Source organism: Emys orbicularis, chromosome 7 (assembly GCF_028017835.1).
Source record: "Emys orbicularis isolate rEmyOrb1 chromosome 7, rEmyOrb1.hap1, whole genome shotgun sequence".
NCBI lineage: Eukaryota > Metazoa > Chordata > Testudines > Emydidae > Emys > Emys orbicularis.
The window spans coordinates 110,520,936-110,536,256 of record NC_088689.1 but is presented as its reverse complement, the minus strand read 5'-3'; the positions used below and the strand labels follow the sequence as shown (position 1 = coordinate 110,536,256).

General features: G+C 44.5%; 1 protein-coding gene across 2 annotated transcripts in view; it reads left to right on the top strand.

Moving 5' to 3' along the window:
- The first annotated feature begins 951 nt into the window (after positions 1 to 951).
- SLC41A3 (solute carrier family 41 member 3) overlaps positions 952 to 15,321 on the top strand; it is a 34,136-nt gene continuing 19,766 nt past the window's right edge. The window contains exons 1-2 of one of the 2 annotated variants that reach the window (XM_065407898.1): positions 952 to 1,242; positions 14,754 to 14,861. In XM_065407898.1, the coding sequence (XP_065263970.1) occupies positions 952 to 1,242; positions 14,754 to 14,861 (399 nt within the window). Of the gene's footprint in view, positions 1,243 to 7,108; positions 7,304 to 14,753; positions 14,862 to 15,321 lie in introns of those variants that run through there. The other variant, XM_065407899.1, reaches the window with a different exon arrangement.

The following is a 15,321-nucleotide window of genomic DNA, read 5'->3' as shown; positions in this document are numbered from 1 at the left end:
AATCCCCTGGGCCACTCTGGGCCTGTGGGGCCCCCAAAAGTGGCCCCCCACAGCTCCTGCCTCCCAGACCCTGTGGGGGGGGGAGGCTGCGGGGGAGCTGCGTAGGGCACCCAAATGTCTAGGGACAGCCCTGACCTTGAGGTCCCCATATTTGTATATTAGGATAGGTGTGAAAGAATGGTATAATGGAGATCTAACACATGGTCAAATAAATATCAGCTCATCAGCTAGTGAGTGACTACTTGCTGTAATATACATTTGTACTGTATTGCCCCACAGAGCTGGCGCTAGGTATAAGCAGACTAAACAATTGCTTAGGGCCCTGAGCAGGTCAAGGGCCCCCTTATTAATTATTAGTATATGTTGTGAGGGGGGGACCTCAAAATACTCCTGCTTAGGGCCCCCAATGGGCTAGCATTGGCACTGCTGCCCCCTACTGGATATAATATGTCTGTTTCCTATACCAGGTAAGGTCCTGAGCCTACAAATTGCTGAGTCTACTTCTGAGTCCCCCCTCTCATAATCATTGGGAAACTCATGGAGTGTGGGAAGCAGGCCACATGCACTGGACTGCAGTCTCCTTGGTGAGTGCCTGGCCTTTTACTGAGTGAGTGCTGGAATGCATGGCAGCAGGTGTGGCATGACCCCATGCCAGTGTGGGGAGATGGGATTACGGAGAGGAAAACCAGTGGCCTGGAATGAGAGGCTAAATGAAAGTCTAAGGACCAATACTTGGATCAACTAGTAATCTGAGCCAATGCTTGGAGGAGTAGGTGGCATTTTGCCCTAAAGCTGATGGGAAGGAGGTAACTGTGGTTGAATACAAAGGGCACCTCTCAGGGGGAAAAAACAAACAAACCCACCTAATGGGATTCTCCCTTTTATCACCTCTCACTTTGGCCTGTTTCTTGTCTTGCATCTTTAGAAAGCCATTGATTTGCGAGGATCAAGATGAAAGAGGAGGAAGCTCGGCAGCGGAAGAAGGAGGGCAGGACGAAAAATGGAGAGCGATCCAGGCACAAAGCAAAGAGCAAGGGTAAACACAAAGACAGCAGACTTGGCAGCCAGGAAGCAGAGGAGGTCCCTTTGGTCTCACAGCAGAAGCAGCCAGCCGAGGGGAAAGGGCTCATGGCAAAGTGGCAGGACGAATCGGCCATTGCAATTGGCCTGCAGGTGCTCCTGCCGTACCTGTTAGCAGGGCTTGGCATGGTCTTGGCTGGGATGGTTTTGGACTATGTTCAGGTAAGGGTAAAAAGCTCTTCTGTATGAGTGTGTGTGGTGTGCTGTTACCAGGCTTCCGAGGTCCTGCCTTTTCTCTCTTCCTGGATATGCACAAGTGAAAGGGTTACAGCAGGTGGGGTGGATATGGGACAGACGGTCTCCCTTCATTTTGGATGTTCATTTCCTTCCCCACCCCCAAATTTAAACCAGCATTACACAGCTACTTCTGCAGAGTGCTCTGGCTATCTCTAGGCAAGGCCTGTCGAATGTCTTCTCCTGCAGCTCCCATGGAGACTAAAAGCATCACTATGGTGCTTCCAAGCCCCAGAGCTCCCTAGTGCTCTTCTTAGTGCCAAATGCAACCTGCTGAGCATCAAGTTGCTCTCCATGTTTGTTTCTAAGGCTTTCTAATGAATGACTTGGGTCGCTTTCCAGCCTGTGTAACATGTTTTCTGTGAGAGGCACTACTTAAAGTCTAAGTTCTGATTAGACTAAGAACTGATTGTAGACCATTTACATTTAGAGTTACAGTTTATGTCCGTAGTACAATCAAGAGGTCACAATGTGTTGTTACTAATGGGTAATGCTTTTTCAGTTTTGCATTCCTATTTTTCCTCCCTGTGTATTTGACTAGCAAGCTATCAGGTCAGCGTGCCCCTTCGTTATCTGATATGGTGACACTGAAAGCCCCGTGCTGGTATTGACAACTTTCAAAAAGTTGGAGTTATTTCCCTTCAGCCCCTCGATTACTCTTGTGGCGTAAGGAGATCAACTAGGACCCATTGAAGCGAAGGACATTGCCTCTTAAGACTGGCACAGTATCCTTAATTCACCAGTTGATACCAGTTACTGCAGCACACATTATCCACTCTTATAAGAACCCTCCTAGAACAGAAGATGCTATGTGTCAGTAGCTCAGCAGAGGGCCTCTTAATTTAGTGTCCTTCCTGATCCTGGTTTTGTCTCCCCCTTAATGGAGTTTTAACATATAGAGGGTTTGGTTTGATTTTTAATTTTTAATCTCTCTCTATTTTGATTGTTTTCCTTTTTTATTAATAACTGATGTTTAATATAAATTACCTTTTATCTAATGTTCACACAACCGCTTTACAAATCATGTATACAGTGGCAGGTGAAGTGTTTCCTGAAAAGCGGTCACTTCTGGGGAAGCACATGCCAGTTGTTAAACAGTTGCACAGCAACGTCACTCTGTCGTTGAGAACAGGAAGTGAAATGACTCCCCCTATCCAACAGAAATTACAAATAGTTCCATGTGAATAAGAATACATAGTACCCTTCCCTCTCATGCCGAGTTCCTAACCAGTCAGGGAAGAAATCAGCACAGTGCAAGCTCACTTGTGGAAAGACAAGCGCTCCAGCTGCTAGCACTTGGCCTGATCAATGTGCACAGCCCAAGTGAATGTATGGCTCTTTCCATTCCCCCCACCCCCGCACGGATGGACTCACTGATGCTTGGACTCTTCCTCCCTTTTCTGCCTCCTCACCAGGCTAACCTATCCCAAACCACCTGTTGCTGCTGCTTCTGCTGAATGAATAGGAACTCAGCATTTCCCTGGTGCTCCTTTCTGGCCTCCTCCCCTGTTCACTCATGGTCTGCCTGCTCCCAGCCCACCTTGACATAAACGCTCCCCTCTCCTTTTTGTCGCTGTTCAAATAGAGGGAGAGAGATAAATACATTAAAAAATGAAATTGAAATAATTTGCCCCAAACTGGCAGTGAACTAGCAGTATCAGTCCTGTTCTTATTCCTGGAGCCCACTGGTGCTTAACAGCCCTGCCCTCCAGTGATTTGAACATGGAGGACAGGAAGGTGGCCAGCCACAGTGGTATACACAACACGGTTGGGGACAGCTTGTGCTACCACATTCTGCAGCAAGGTTAAGTCACATCTAAAGAAAATGTGTTTAAAATCTTGTTCTTTGGCATTTTGTGTCTTTCCCTGTGCTCCTCTTAGTGCTTTTGATTTTCTTTTTGAAAGTTATTCATTAGAGGCCCCGGTCAGGGGTAAGAGCCCCACTGTGCTAGGTGCTGTCTAGGCATATAACCAGAAGTGGTTCCTGCCCCAAAGAACTTAGTGTAAACAAAATATTACCTTGTGGGACAGTTTGTGCTGGAAGGGGTGAGGCTCTGGATATATGACTCTCGATCAGAGGTTCCTTAAGTGTACAATAAAAAAAGCCAGTGTGCAAACATGGGCCGCCTAAGTTAACTATGTTTTCTGCCTGTCGATTTGCCAGTTGAATGCTCTTTATTGTGCTTGCTTAGTAATGGAGCGTGACAGAGTGTGATAAACTCATTCACCCCAGCTTGCCGAAGCTTTAATATAGGACATACTAGCTATTATGTCACTTTATGGCACCTGGATCTTTCAAACAATCTGATACTTTCCTTATACTAATGCTTTTGTCTATGAACAAGCAATTCACAATGTACAGTGACTTTTTAGGACTGTGTATATTGATTATCTGCATACATGCATACAAACCCCTGAAATCCTGAGGTTGCTGCCTAGGACCAGCCCTGCATTCGTTACTCAGTTGACCTCAGACTTCTGCGTGGAACCAGAGCTTCATCCTATTACCTTGAAGTTGTTGGTGGGAAGAAGCAGACTGGGTCATAAAACCCATTTTGTAGGCATTGGAGAGAGCTTCTCTGTTCAGTCTCCCCTGTTCCCATCCCTTTGAGCTCTCCTCCAGCAGGGAGGTTTGAAACGACCTCCCTTCTTTGCTTCCTGACAGCCACCATGTGCTGCTATTGATGGAGTCTCAAATCCCACTGGCTTTGAGAATACTGCCTCCCTGCATTGCTCCTGGTGCATCATCTCTGGGAGCAGCAAAGGACTGAGTCAGGAATCTGGAGCCAGGGCTCTTGCTTTGTGGCCTGTAACACTTACCTGGAGATCCTTGTGCAGCCAAACCCTATAGACTTGATAATTGTGTGTGTGTTTGTGAATTTAGGGCTGGGGAAGATATCCACACTCCCAGCCAGTGTGTTTAGTGCTGGGGACAAATACTAGTTCAGATTACATGGCCCATGTGTTCTTAAATCTCCTTGCTGAGAATGCCTGTTCAGAGGCCAGCTAGTGCCAAATATAGTAATGAGGGTTTTTCAATGTTGATTTTGAATGCTAGGAACTGGACTGAGACAGGCAGACTCTTTGTACTGGCCACCAAACAGCCAGCGATTTCTATCACTACTGACTGGCTGGATTTAAACCAGCAACTGATCAGTGAAAGGCTCACTATCCAATTTCCAATACCTCAGGCCGTCCAAATCCCCTTTCATTACAAATAACTTATATAGAACCTTTTGACTCCAAGACCCTAACATGCCATCCAAATTATTACAGAGAAGGATGAGTATAAAGTGAAGATTTAAAAAAAACAGACTTTTTAAATTGAAATCAGATTATTTAAATTAAATACAACTTTATTTAAAAAACATTTAAAATTAATTTTGAAATTTAAATATTATAATCTATTAAAATCATTTAAATACAAAATTTACATTCAATAGTACATATTTGGTGCCAACTTTGAAAGAAAGAAAGCCACTGAATTGGTGGCAGCCACTAGCTAAGCACCTGGGAGCAGAGTTGTTATGTGTTAAGCCAGCTTTTGACTGCAGAGAGAATATTTTCTTCATTTCAGTTTATTCAACTAGTTCAGTTCAGTGACTAGTTCATTCAAAATTAAGAAGCCAATTGGGAGTTGAAAAAGCAGGAAAGCTTGTTATTTTCTCTTCTAATTTGCAAATAGAAACTAGATGTGAGAGGATGGGATCTACTAGTTCCAAAATCTTGAAGGACACACTGATCAGAAATAATTGGTTCAATTCACTAACTACAGATAATACTTCCTTCGTTTAATAAACAGTTTAGTTTTAAATGCAAAATATGTTTTGATAAACTTTTTGGTATGCTTTTTTTTTCTTGTGTTTCCAGCACATTTATTTAATTAAAACAAGCAAAATGCAGTTTTTTAGCATTTTAATTGAATTTGCATTTCCATCCAAATAGGACTTGACACAAATAACAAGTAAAAAAGTTAATCACCAGATAGTGAATAAGAAATGAATCATTTACCATTTTCTAAAATTATAAAAATGAAGAATCTGAATAATTGTACGTTAAGCTATATAATGTATATAGCTATAGTATACCCTCCTGGTTAGTAGAAAGAAGCACCAAATTTAGAGTAAAGGCTATATTTAGTTGCAAATCCACATGGTTTAATAGTTATCAACCAGTGAGAATCAACTTTTCTTCAGGAAAATAACTAAAAAGTACAAATTCAAAACATGATTAAAATTGATGATTTAAATCAAGGCTTCCTGTTTGCTGATTTAAATTAATCCATCCTGTCACAGAGGAGCCCTGACAAAACACCTTCCAAGTTCCATTAACGCCCCCACCCCCAAGTTTGGATCTGGATTTGAGCTTTACAATTTAGGCCCATATCTACAAAGAATGATACAAATTTACTAGCATAAATGGGCGCAACCACACCGAAGTCAATGGGCGTATGCCAGTGACTTTGGCCATGTATCTTTAAGCAGGAAGCACTGAGATGAAGCCACCTCTGGGGTGGAACGCAAAAGCTATTCAGCAGCATGCAGGAATAAGCTTTAGGACAGGAAGTGGAGATATACCTATCTCATAGAACTGGAAGGGACCCCAAAAGGTCATCAAGTCCAGCCCCCTGCCTTCAGTAGCAGGACCAAGTACTGATTTTTGCCCCAGATCCCTAAGTGGCCCCCTTAAGGATTGAACTCACAACCCTAGGTTTAGCAGGCCAATGCTCAAACCACTGAGCTATCCCTCCCCTATATGAAAGAGCATATATTAGCTATTGGAAACTTTTTCCTTCTTTCCCCATGGTCTAGTAAGATTATAGAGCTACCTTAAATAAGCTCCTGCTGTGACTTTTATCTTGGTCTTTGCAAGGTAGCTGAAAGTTGACGTGATGACAGCAGATAAGGGTATTCGTCTTTGAAGCTCATTGGTTGGTTCTGTGGAATTTTTTTAAGTCAATCATTCAGAGATACAGCCGACATAAGCTGATTATTCCTTCCTGAGCTCGTACACCACAGACGAGACTGGAGAGGGGGGAGCAAAAAGGGGGTCAGGCGGGGCAAACGTTCTCTCACAGCCAGTACAGTTTTGCTGCCTTTCCCAATGGGAGCTGGGTAATAGCCGGGGTTGTAACAGGCGTGGACTCCTGCTCTCGGCGACCTTGAGGGAAACCAAATGAAAACCTGGATATTAATTGCCCCACCCCTTGGCCTTGGAACGGTGAGAAAAGTTCAATGCCCCACATGGTGGGGCTACTTCAGCACCAGCTTATATATTAAACCATTGTATCAAAGGCAAGCCATGTTCTGCGAAGAAATGTAACCTGAGGAGAAAGGACACCTGTGCCTCTGAGAACACCGAGGGATTCCTGCATGGCCTGTCACTCTTTGCTCAGGGACTCTTATGCCATAGCCTGAGGAGCAGGTCTTTCTGGTTTTCGCTGAGCTGGGGGAAGCTGGAGCAGGGGTCGGATCATCAGTATTTATCCACAAACATCTCAGCAATCTTCCTTTCTTCTCTTCTAAATTCTTCTGGATGTAACATGGAGAAAGAGCTTCCATGAGGCTCCTCGCAGTCTGAGCTCAACCAAGTCAAGCTGATTTTGGAAGATAAGCTTGCTGTGGTTCTCTGGAAGGGAGGAGGAGAAGAGGAAACTAAAGGACTGTGGCTTCGTTGCTAGGTTGGGGAGAAGTGTCTTCAAACTGTGGAGCAAGCAGCTGGGCATGTGATGTGTGTGAGCTCCTGGCTTTTTTTCGTGCTCTGCCTGTTGAATATGGGTTAACGGCATTTGACCATGGTGGTCACCCAGCTACAACTGGAGCTGTGCTTCCATGGGAAGAAACTGAGAGGTTTCACCTGCAAGCTGACCAGGTCGGCTAATGGATTTCTCCCAGAGACGTCCTTCTCCATTGCCTCCCAGATCTTCGTGCCATTCCTCTTGGCTGGTTTGGGCATGGTGGCTGCTGGCCTGTTGATGGATCTTGTTCAAGTACGTATGTGTGATCAAGCAGCTTAGTAGCAAGGGGCTGGTTTGCCTGGGTGACCTTGCATATGCATTTGTAATTTGTTTGTCTAGTGAGCACGATTAGCCTGGGCAGGACCCGATGGCAAAGAGCATCCTCTTTGTGTCAATATGTAGGAATGGCTCTTCTTAAGTCAGGGTGTTTGGCTTTGTATTTAGGGATGGGCGGCTGGACAGACAGTACCCTAGGTACAGTAGAGGAAGAGTTCCTCCCATTCTGTGTCTAGCCACACATTTTGGGGCAACTTGTATGAAACTGCACCAGGCCACGGTACTGGGATCAAACAAATGCTATAGCATATTCATCTATTGTACGATATTCATTCTGTCCCCCAGAAAGTTCCAGGTCAGAGCTGTGGTTAACATGTTCACATTTTGAAGCAAGTTTATCATTTCAGTTCTTGGATACTAGAGGTTATTTTCATTGATTATTCTTTAATCTTGAAGGCACTCAGCTATCCTGGTGATAGGCACAGAATAAGAAATAACCAGACTAGAATCTAAACATTTCTGGGCCAGATTCTGATCCCATTTTCTTGGGTGTAAATTCATCATAACTCCCTTTGACTTCAGTGGAGTTGTGCTGGATTTACACTACCGTGCCCGAGATCAGAATCTGGCTCATCTAGCTTTCCTCTGTACTGGTGGCACAAATAGAAACTCAAAATTTGATCTTGTTTGGGTACCTTATGCGGGTGGATTTGCAAATCAAAATGTTGGCACAACTTCCGCTGCTTTCAGACTGTGTCCCACTGTTATCTACGGTGCTCAAAAGCAAGCTGGAATTCATAGGATTCTCTGGCACTTGTACCCCAGCAGGAGCCAAGTATGGGCATTGCTTTATTTTGGGGGTGGGGTGGGGTCTTGCTCTGTCACTTGACCAAGGAAAATAATGGTGCAAAGAATGAATTGATTCAAGAGAATATGATGTGAGGAGCAGCAAAGAAAGAATGGCTAACTGCTGCTGTACTATGCCTAACAACCCGCCTGTGCTCTGGTCCAAGGCACAGACCTACCTTTTAGTCTTACAGGAGCCCCTCTCCTTAACCATCTCCCCCTGTGCTATATAATAATACTTAGCACTTATTTATCTGCAGCCTTATCTTTCAGAGCAGGATACAGACATTAAAATACTAATCCTCACCAAGCCCTTGTCAAGTAGGTAAATTGTAGGCTTCGTCTACACTAGAAAATGAAGTCGGTTTAACTACGTTGGTCAGGGGTGTGAAAAATCCACACCCCTGAGCGATGCATTTAAGCCGACCTAAGTCCCTATGTAAGCACTAGGGAAAATTCTTCTGTCGACCTACCTACCACCTCTCAAGGAGGTAGATTTTGTACACCGACAGGATGGCTTCTCCTGTCAGCGTAGGGAGTACAGAAGTGCTGTAGCAGCTCAGCTGCGGTATTTTAAGTGTAAACGTTCCCTTAACGTAGAATGTATCCTTTGGATTTGTTGGAAAGCAGGGCCATGTTCAAGAACATTGCTGTACCTTTGGATCTGTCTAGGTAGAAAATATATGACGTATACTTGACGCACACATTCCAACATATTGTACATGTGATATAAATACCAGACTCTGTATTTAATATATACTTAATTTATTTACACATTAGGGTCTTGGAAACATGCACAGGATGGTGCCATGCATTAAGCAAAATAATGGGGGAAAGTTGCTAAGTTAATAGGAAAAGGAACCATTGGACAGTGGAATTGACTCCCAGAGGAGGTGGTTAAGGCATCATTGCTGCTAAGAATCAAAACTAGCTTAGAGGAGACCGTTTCTGCAATAGATTGCAGAATTTCTGACTCGAAGCATTCAGAAATCATGAGTTGGACCCTAAAACATCATGAGATGACTTAAAAATCATGAGATTTCAAAAAATAATATGTTCGGGGTGCTTTTTATTTGCGTTCTGGTCTTTGAGCCAGCAAGATTCATGTTTTCTAGCTTTTCTCCATAACCATGAGGACTAGAAATTTACTTCCTTTTTTAAACAGGCTGAGATTTTGATGTATTCATGTGACCCCAAGAGCTGTGGTCTTAAGGAAAATATCACAAGACTTGCCATGAAATTGTGAGAGTTGATAACATTGAGATTCACGGACCCCAGCGGCCCTTTCTAGCTCTCATAACTCTGACACTGTGCCCCGCCCTTTAGCAGGAGATGGTCTGACACTCAGAAATCTGTTTTAAAGGATTTCCAGTTACTGCAACAAGGTGCTTTCCAGCATCCCCTTATTTACCCTTGTCTGTGTGTGTTCACATCTCTCGAACAAGTACCATCTCAATAATGGAAGTGGATGGTGTGTAGTGAGTGTACATGAGTTTACTTACCCTGCTCTTGTTTTGCCAAAGAGCAGCGGAGTGGCTCTGTGCAGGAAGCTGAGACTGGCTATATATAATTTTCAGGGCCCTACCTTGCTATAAAGGGATACGCAGAGGCACGTGCCTCCTTCTCAGTTCCTACTGCCAAAAGATTGAGAGGTGAGTTGCCACTCCACTCCATGGATTATAAGTCTGCATGGAACCCCCAAAAGCACAGGGCTGCAAGCAGTTGCTTAACAGGGTACATTCACACAGCAAGTGGTGGCTTGTGGCAGCGAATCTCAGACCCGCGTCTAGCGTTACAGGGCTAAAAACAGCTGTGTACACGTTGCAGTTCAGGCTCTGAAGCCTACCCCGTCCCTCGGCTTCGGAGCCCGTGCCTGACTGTGTACACAGCTACTTTTAGTGCCATAGCATGAGCCCAAGTTTGTAGACCCGGACTCTAAGGGTATGTCTACACCCAGCCGCTAGTTCGGCGGCTGGCAATCGAAGTTCTGGGTTCGACTTATCGCATCTGGTCTGGACGCGATAAGTCGAACCCGGAAGTGCTCGCCGTCGACTGCGGTACTCCAGCTAGACGAGAGGAGTACCGCGGAGTCGACGGGGGAGCCTGCCTGCCGCGTGTGGACCGAGGTAAGATCGAACTAAGGTACTTCGAACTTCAGCTACGTTATTCACGTAGCTGAAGTTGCGTACCTTAGTTCGATTTGGGGGGGTGAGTGTAGACCAAGCCTGAGACTCGCTGTTGCGGGCTGCCACTTGCTGTGTAGACATACCCAGAGAGTCTTGCCACTGATTTCAATGGAGTCACTTCCAATATTTTGCAAGCTGTGAATGAGCGAGGGGAAGAAGGAAGGCAGGTGGAAAGTAAATGCCTCTGTATTGTGGCTGCAAGTGCGTTCCGATTTACTTGGCTTCCTATAGCAGCCATGGGGATGGGAACTGCACTAAGCGATGCTTTCTATTTTTGGCTGCTCTTCAAGATAACTCCTTTATTCCACTTTGCAAGCTTAGCCAAGGAGAGAGGCCACACTGTTTCTTCTGAGCATCAGCTGATCCATGGTGATAACAGGTTGGGAGAGGAAGTTGCCAGATGCACTCCATTGGTCTTTTGAGATTATAGAAAAACAGATACAGTCAAATGAACAGCTCCCAAATCAGAGGCTAATACACCAGCAAAAAACAAGAGTAAAAGCAACTGCTTTTTTAACTGCATCCCATTTGCTTTACCAGGTTACCCGCTAAGTAATAGCAGTGGGACAGAGGAATTAAAACGTGTAGGCAAGGGAGAAATGAACTGTTCTCCGCTCGAATTTGAAATCGACTGTAGAGTCAATGAGACCTGTTCTGTACTCTGTCACCCCATTGTACATTTCCTGGAATTGTGCACCTGCCTATTTCAGGGCTGACGTTGGCACAGTGGTGGGTTCTGAATGTTAAATGATACCACATCTGAGATATATGCAAATTAATCTATTTGTACTTTAATTTAAACAGATAGAATTTGTATTGAGGGCCAAATCTTCAGCTGTGCTTGACACAACTAGAGGGGCTGGGAAGGTGGCGGTAAATCAGCTTTATGGATCCCCAATGAGTAGCCGCAAGGCTGCTCTAGGATGCCCTGACTGGTAGCAGCCCCCCAGATTCTGTTCCTCCCTCTGGGGATAACCAGAATGGCTTAGTGCTCTAGTCATGCCCATGATGTGCTCCCTGCACTGCGGGTGGAGTATGGCTTAGAACTGCTCTGGCTAGACACCTCCACCTACCCCACAGGAATTCGCAGCCAACTTGTTGAACCGGCTTCCAGACGGCTTTGCACTGCTAGAGAAGCACAAACCTTTTAGACCACGGGTCGGTATCTGGCCCACTATGTTCCATTAATGTGAGGAATCAAGTTTGATCCAGGAGGATTACATTTCAAGCATGAAAATTCAGGAATAAAGCTTCTCTTTCATCTTCAGTGAGATGCTGTCCAGATTATGGCCATATGCATGAAGTATTCTTCATCTTTTGTTGCTAGTAGCACATGAGATTGTTAGCACTGACAGGGATTTTTATAAAATTATTTGCTTTATGCAATGTATTATGTTTAACTTTTTCTGCTTGGATTAGTTTGGACAGTGAAATGAGGGAGGTCAGTTTTATTTTGGGTTTCTCATGAGTTTCGCTTCCTAGTTTTGTGACATTAGTGTAGGTTTGCGATACTGCAGGGGATGTTCACGTTCCTCCTAAACCTGTTTTCACTTCACTTGGAGTTGGTGGGGAGGGAGGAATCATGAAGATGTTACTATTCTTAGACTCATTCCTGAAGTCTTTATTCAGGCATCTCCCCCCCCCCCCCGCCCCCACACACACACACTTGGGCTGCAGTCCTGACCTGCTGCACCCATCTGTTGTTCCAGACCGACTGCCCAATCCGGCTCTGCTAATGCACCTCAGTCCTGACCTGCCGCGCCACCCAGTAGTCCAGCCCTGAGCTTCTCCAACAGCACAGGCCAGCTCATTTCAGTTTTGATCTGTCCCCAGTGCAGGTGTGAAGGGCCCCCGCCCTGCTTTTGGTCCTGTACCCCTTTGTAACGCCACAGAATCTAGCTGGAGTATTCCACCTGGGAAGCGGTCGTCGCTGAGGACTGTTCCTCTATATCAGTGGTTTTCAATCTTTTTCATTTGCGGACCCCTAAAAAATTTCAAGTGGAGGTGCGAACCCCTTTGGAAATCTTAGACATAGTCTGCGGATGTCCAGGGGTCCGCAGACCATAGGTTGAAAATCACTGCTCTGTGTTAAAACTGGTTTCGATCTTTGTGTTTCATTCAGTTTAGATTGTAAACTCTTTGTTCAGTTTATACAGCAGCCTGCACAAGGGGGGCTAGCCCAGGATGGGGCACCAGGCACTACTGCAGTACAAATAATAATAATTAATACTGCCCTTGGATTCCTGGCATGTTACCAATGAGACTCTCTAATGGGGGAAAAATGAAGTGACCTGAATATTGTTTTTCTTTTTTACTTTTTTTCATTTGTAATTAATTGTCCATGGACCCACAAAGTAATTCATATAAAAGATACAATATGTAAAGCGAAGCATTGCCAGTCATACAAGGCACTCCATTAACTTAGCCTACTGTGGTTTGAAGCCTGCAAGATCCATACAGGAATCTGAAGAATACAATAGAAACTCAAGAACATATTGGTATGACAAAACCATGCTCCTTAAAGTTGGCCTGCAAAAGAAATTAAACTCTTGTGTTTCTGTCCTTTTTTGGCTTCCTTTTTATGTATAAAACCTGCAAGCTTGGGGGAGGTGGGGTGGCGGGAGGTAAAGTTATGCCTGTTTTTTTTTTTTACAGTAAGAAGATCAAGTCTGGTCTTTCCTGTTTTTTCTGGAAGACTCACTGGAAGGATCAAATGTGTACTAGAGAGAAGCTTGCTTAGCCCTTAATTAAAGAGGTGGAGGGGTGTTTGAATCTTTAACAAAGATCTCTTTTTCCCCCCCCCCCCCAAATGTTTTTCAAGTGTTTGAGTTAGGTGTTGACAAAATCAAACAAAAGTTAAAGACTTTCAGGTAGTATGGCTAGTATGCCTTCCCCTCTCATGTTAGCTCTTAACATCCTGTAGCTTATTTTTCCAGGTCGTCACTGCAGAAGAATCAGAAGCGATGTTTTGCCCACCACTTCCTCACTTGTGGGTTTTTATTAAATTAGGTCTATTTGTGGCCTGATTTTCAAAGGTGCTGAACGCCTGCAGCTCCCAGGGTCTTCAGCTGGATTAATGTCTGCTGAGATGCCAGGCCACTGACCTCTGTACGATGGTATCAGTGGGAGATACATCCACTTACACCAGGACTGAATTTGATCCTTGTATTCCTAACTGGCTGTATTGGGCAACAATGCAATTGGAAGCGACGTTAGGAGGAACTTTGATAGTCCACCTCACAGTTTATCCCGGAATCAGATTTCCCACAGTAATTGACAAGGGGTCTTGCTGCAGATCTTGGATCAGTTTCAGAATAGCTCTGCAGAGTTCAGAAACTTCTGATAAGCTTTTCTGGTGTGTCATTTCTCTCTGATAGGATCTCCTCTAGGTACAGCATGACTCTGTTAACCTCCTGAACATACAGTAGTTCAGTGCATGGCCAGACATTATCTTTGAAGGTACCATGCAGTATATTCAAATAAGTTTCACAGTATTTCTGCAGTAGTCATTGAAGCCATAGTAGAATCTCAGAGTTATGAACACCTCGGGAATGGAGGTTGTTCGGAACTCTGAACAAAACAAAACATTCTGGTTGTTCTTTTTAAAGTTTACAACTGCATATTGACTTAATACAGCTTTGAAACTTTACTATGCAGAAGAAAAATACTGCTTTCCCTTTTATTTTTTTTAGTACTTTACGTTTAACAGAGTACTGTATCTGCTTCTTTTTCTTTCTTTCTTTCTTTTGGTGTCTGCTACTGCCTGATTGCATACTTCTGGTTACAAATGCAGTGTGTGGTTGACTGGTCAGTTCGAAACTCTAGTGTTCGTAACTCTGAGGTTCTACTGTACTTGAGATTTCAGATCGTATAAAACGTCACAGTTTGAAACATCAGCTTCATGTAACTCAACTCTAAGGCAATCATCGGAATATGGGGATTGCCATACTGGATTAGACCTGCAGTCCATCCAGTTCAGTATCCGGAAACCCAAAGTGGGAAGATGCTTCCAGGAAGGTCTCATCCTAATTCCTAATAGATAGAGATTGTCTTAAACCCTAAGGCACAAGTATTTTTTATACCCTGTTCAAAATCTCTTTGTTTTGACTGTTGTGACTCTGAATGATAATAGGTACTACATAAATATGAGATATTATTAATGACTATCTGCCCAAGAGATCAGAGAACACTTTGTAAACTCAAAAATTGTTTCACCCGCCATCAAATTACAGCTGCCTCTGGGGTTGGAGCATGCCAGTTGTTCACAGTGAATGCCCTATGTTTTAGGACAGGAAGTGAGGGGTGGGAGGGGAACCCATATCCGGTCAAAAACAAGGAGTAGGCAGAATGGTATTAGATGAGGTTGACGTTCTTCATGTTGCCTTCCTTTTTAGCACTGGGATGTGTTTCGGACAATTACAGAAGTTTTTATCCTGGTTCCTGCCCTGGTTGGCTTGAAGGGTAACCTTGAAATGACCCTGGCATCCAGACTCTCTACGGCTGTAAGTGTAAAGCTTGGGGGGTAAGGGGAGGTGGGGTTGGGGTTGGGGTTGAGCAGGAAGGAATCCTTTGACCAATAGGTCCTACTTGCGCGCGCGTGTGTGTGTGTGACCAAGAAAGAGAGTGAAACAAAGACCCCATCCTCTTCTCTGTGTATGTGTGTGTGAAACAGAGACCCCTTCCCTGCTAAGCTGAAACAAGGTGTTTCAGGCAGGGGGGAGTGTTAAATAAGGTTCATGCCCTGATTCTGCAGCTGGTTGGCTCTTAAAGGATGATTTATCCATATGTGTCCAGTTGCCAGCGTTGGAGGGTGTTGCAAAAATTGAGAGAGACAAAAGAGAACATTGGCTGTACGCAAAGTGTCTACCAGTGGTGAGCTGTGAGCTGCACTACTGAGATGTCCCTCACTATGGCCGCTGACTGTTATGGATACCGAAGCTTTTCTTCCCATCCCTGGCAGTG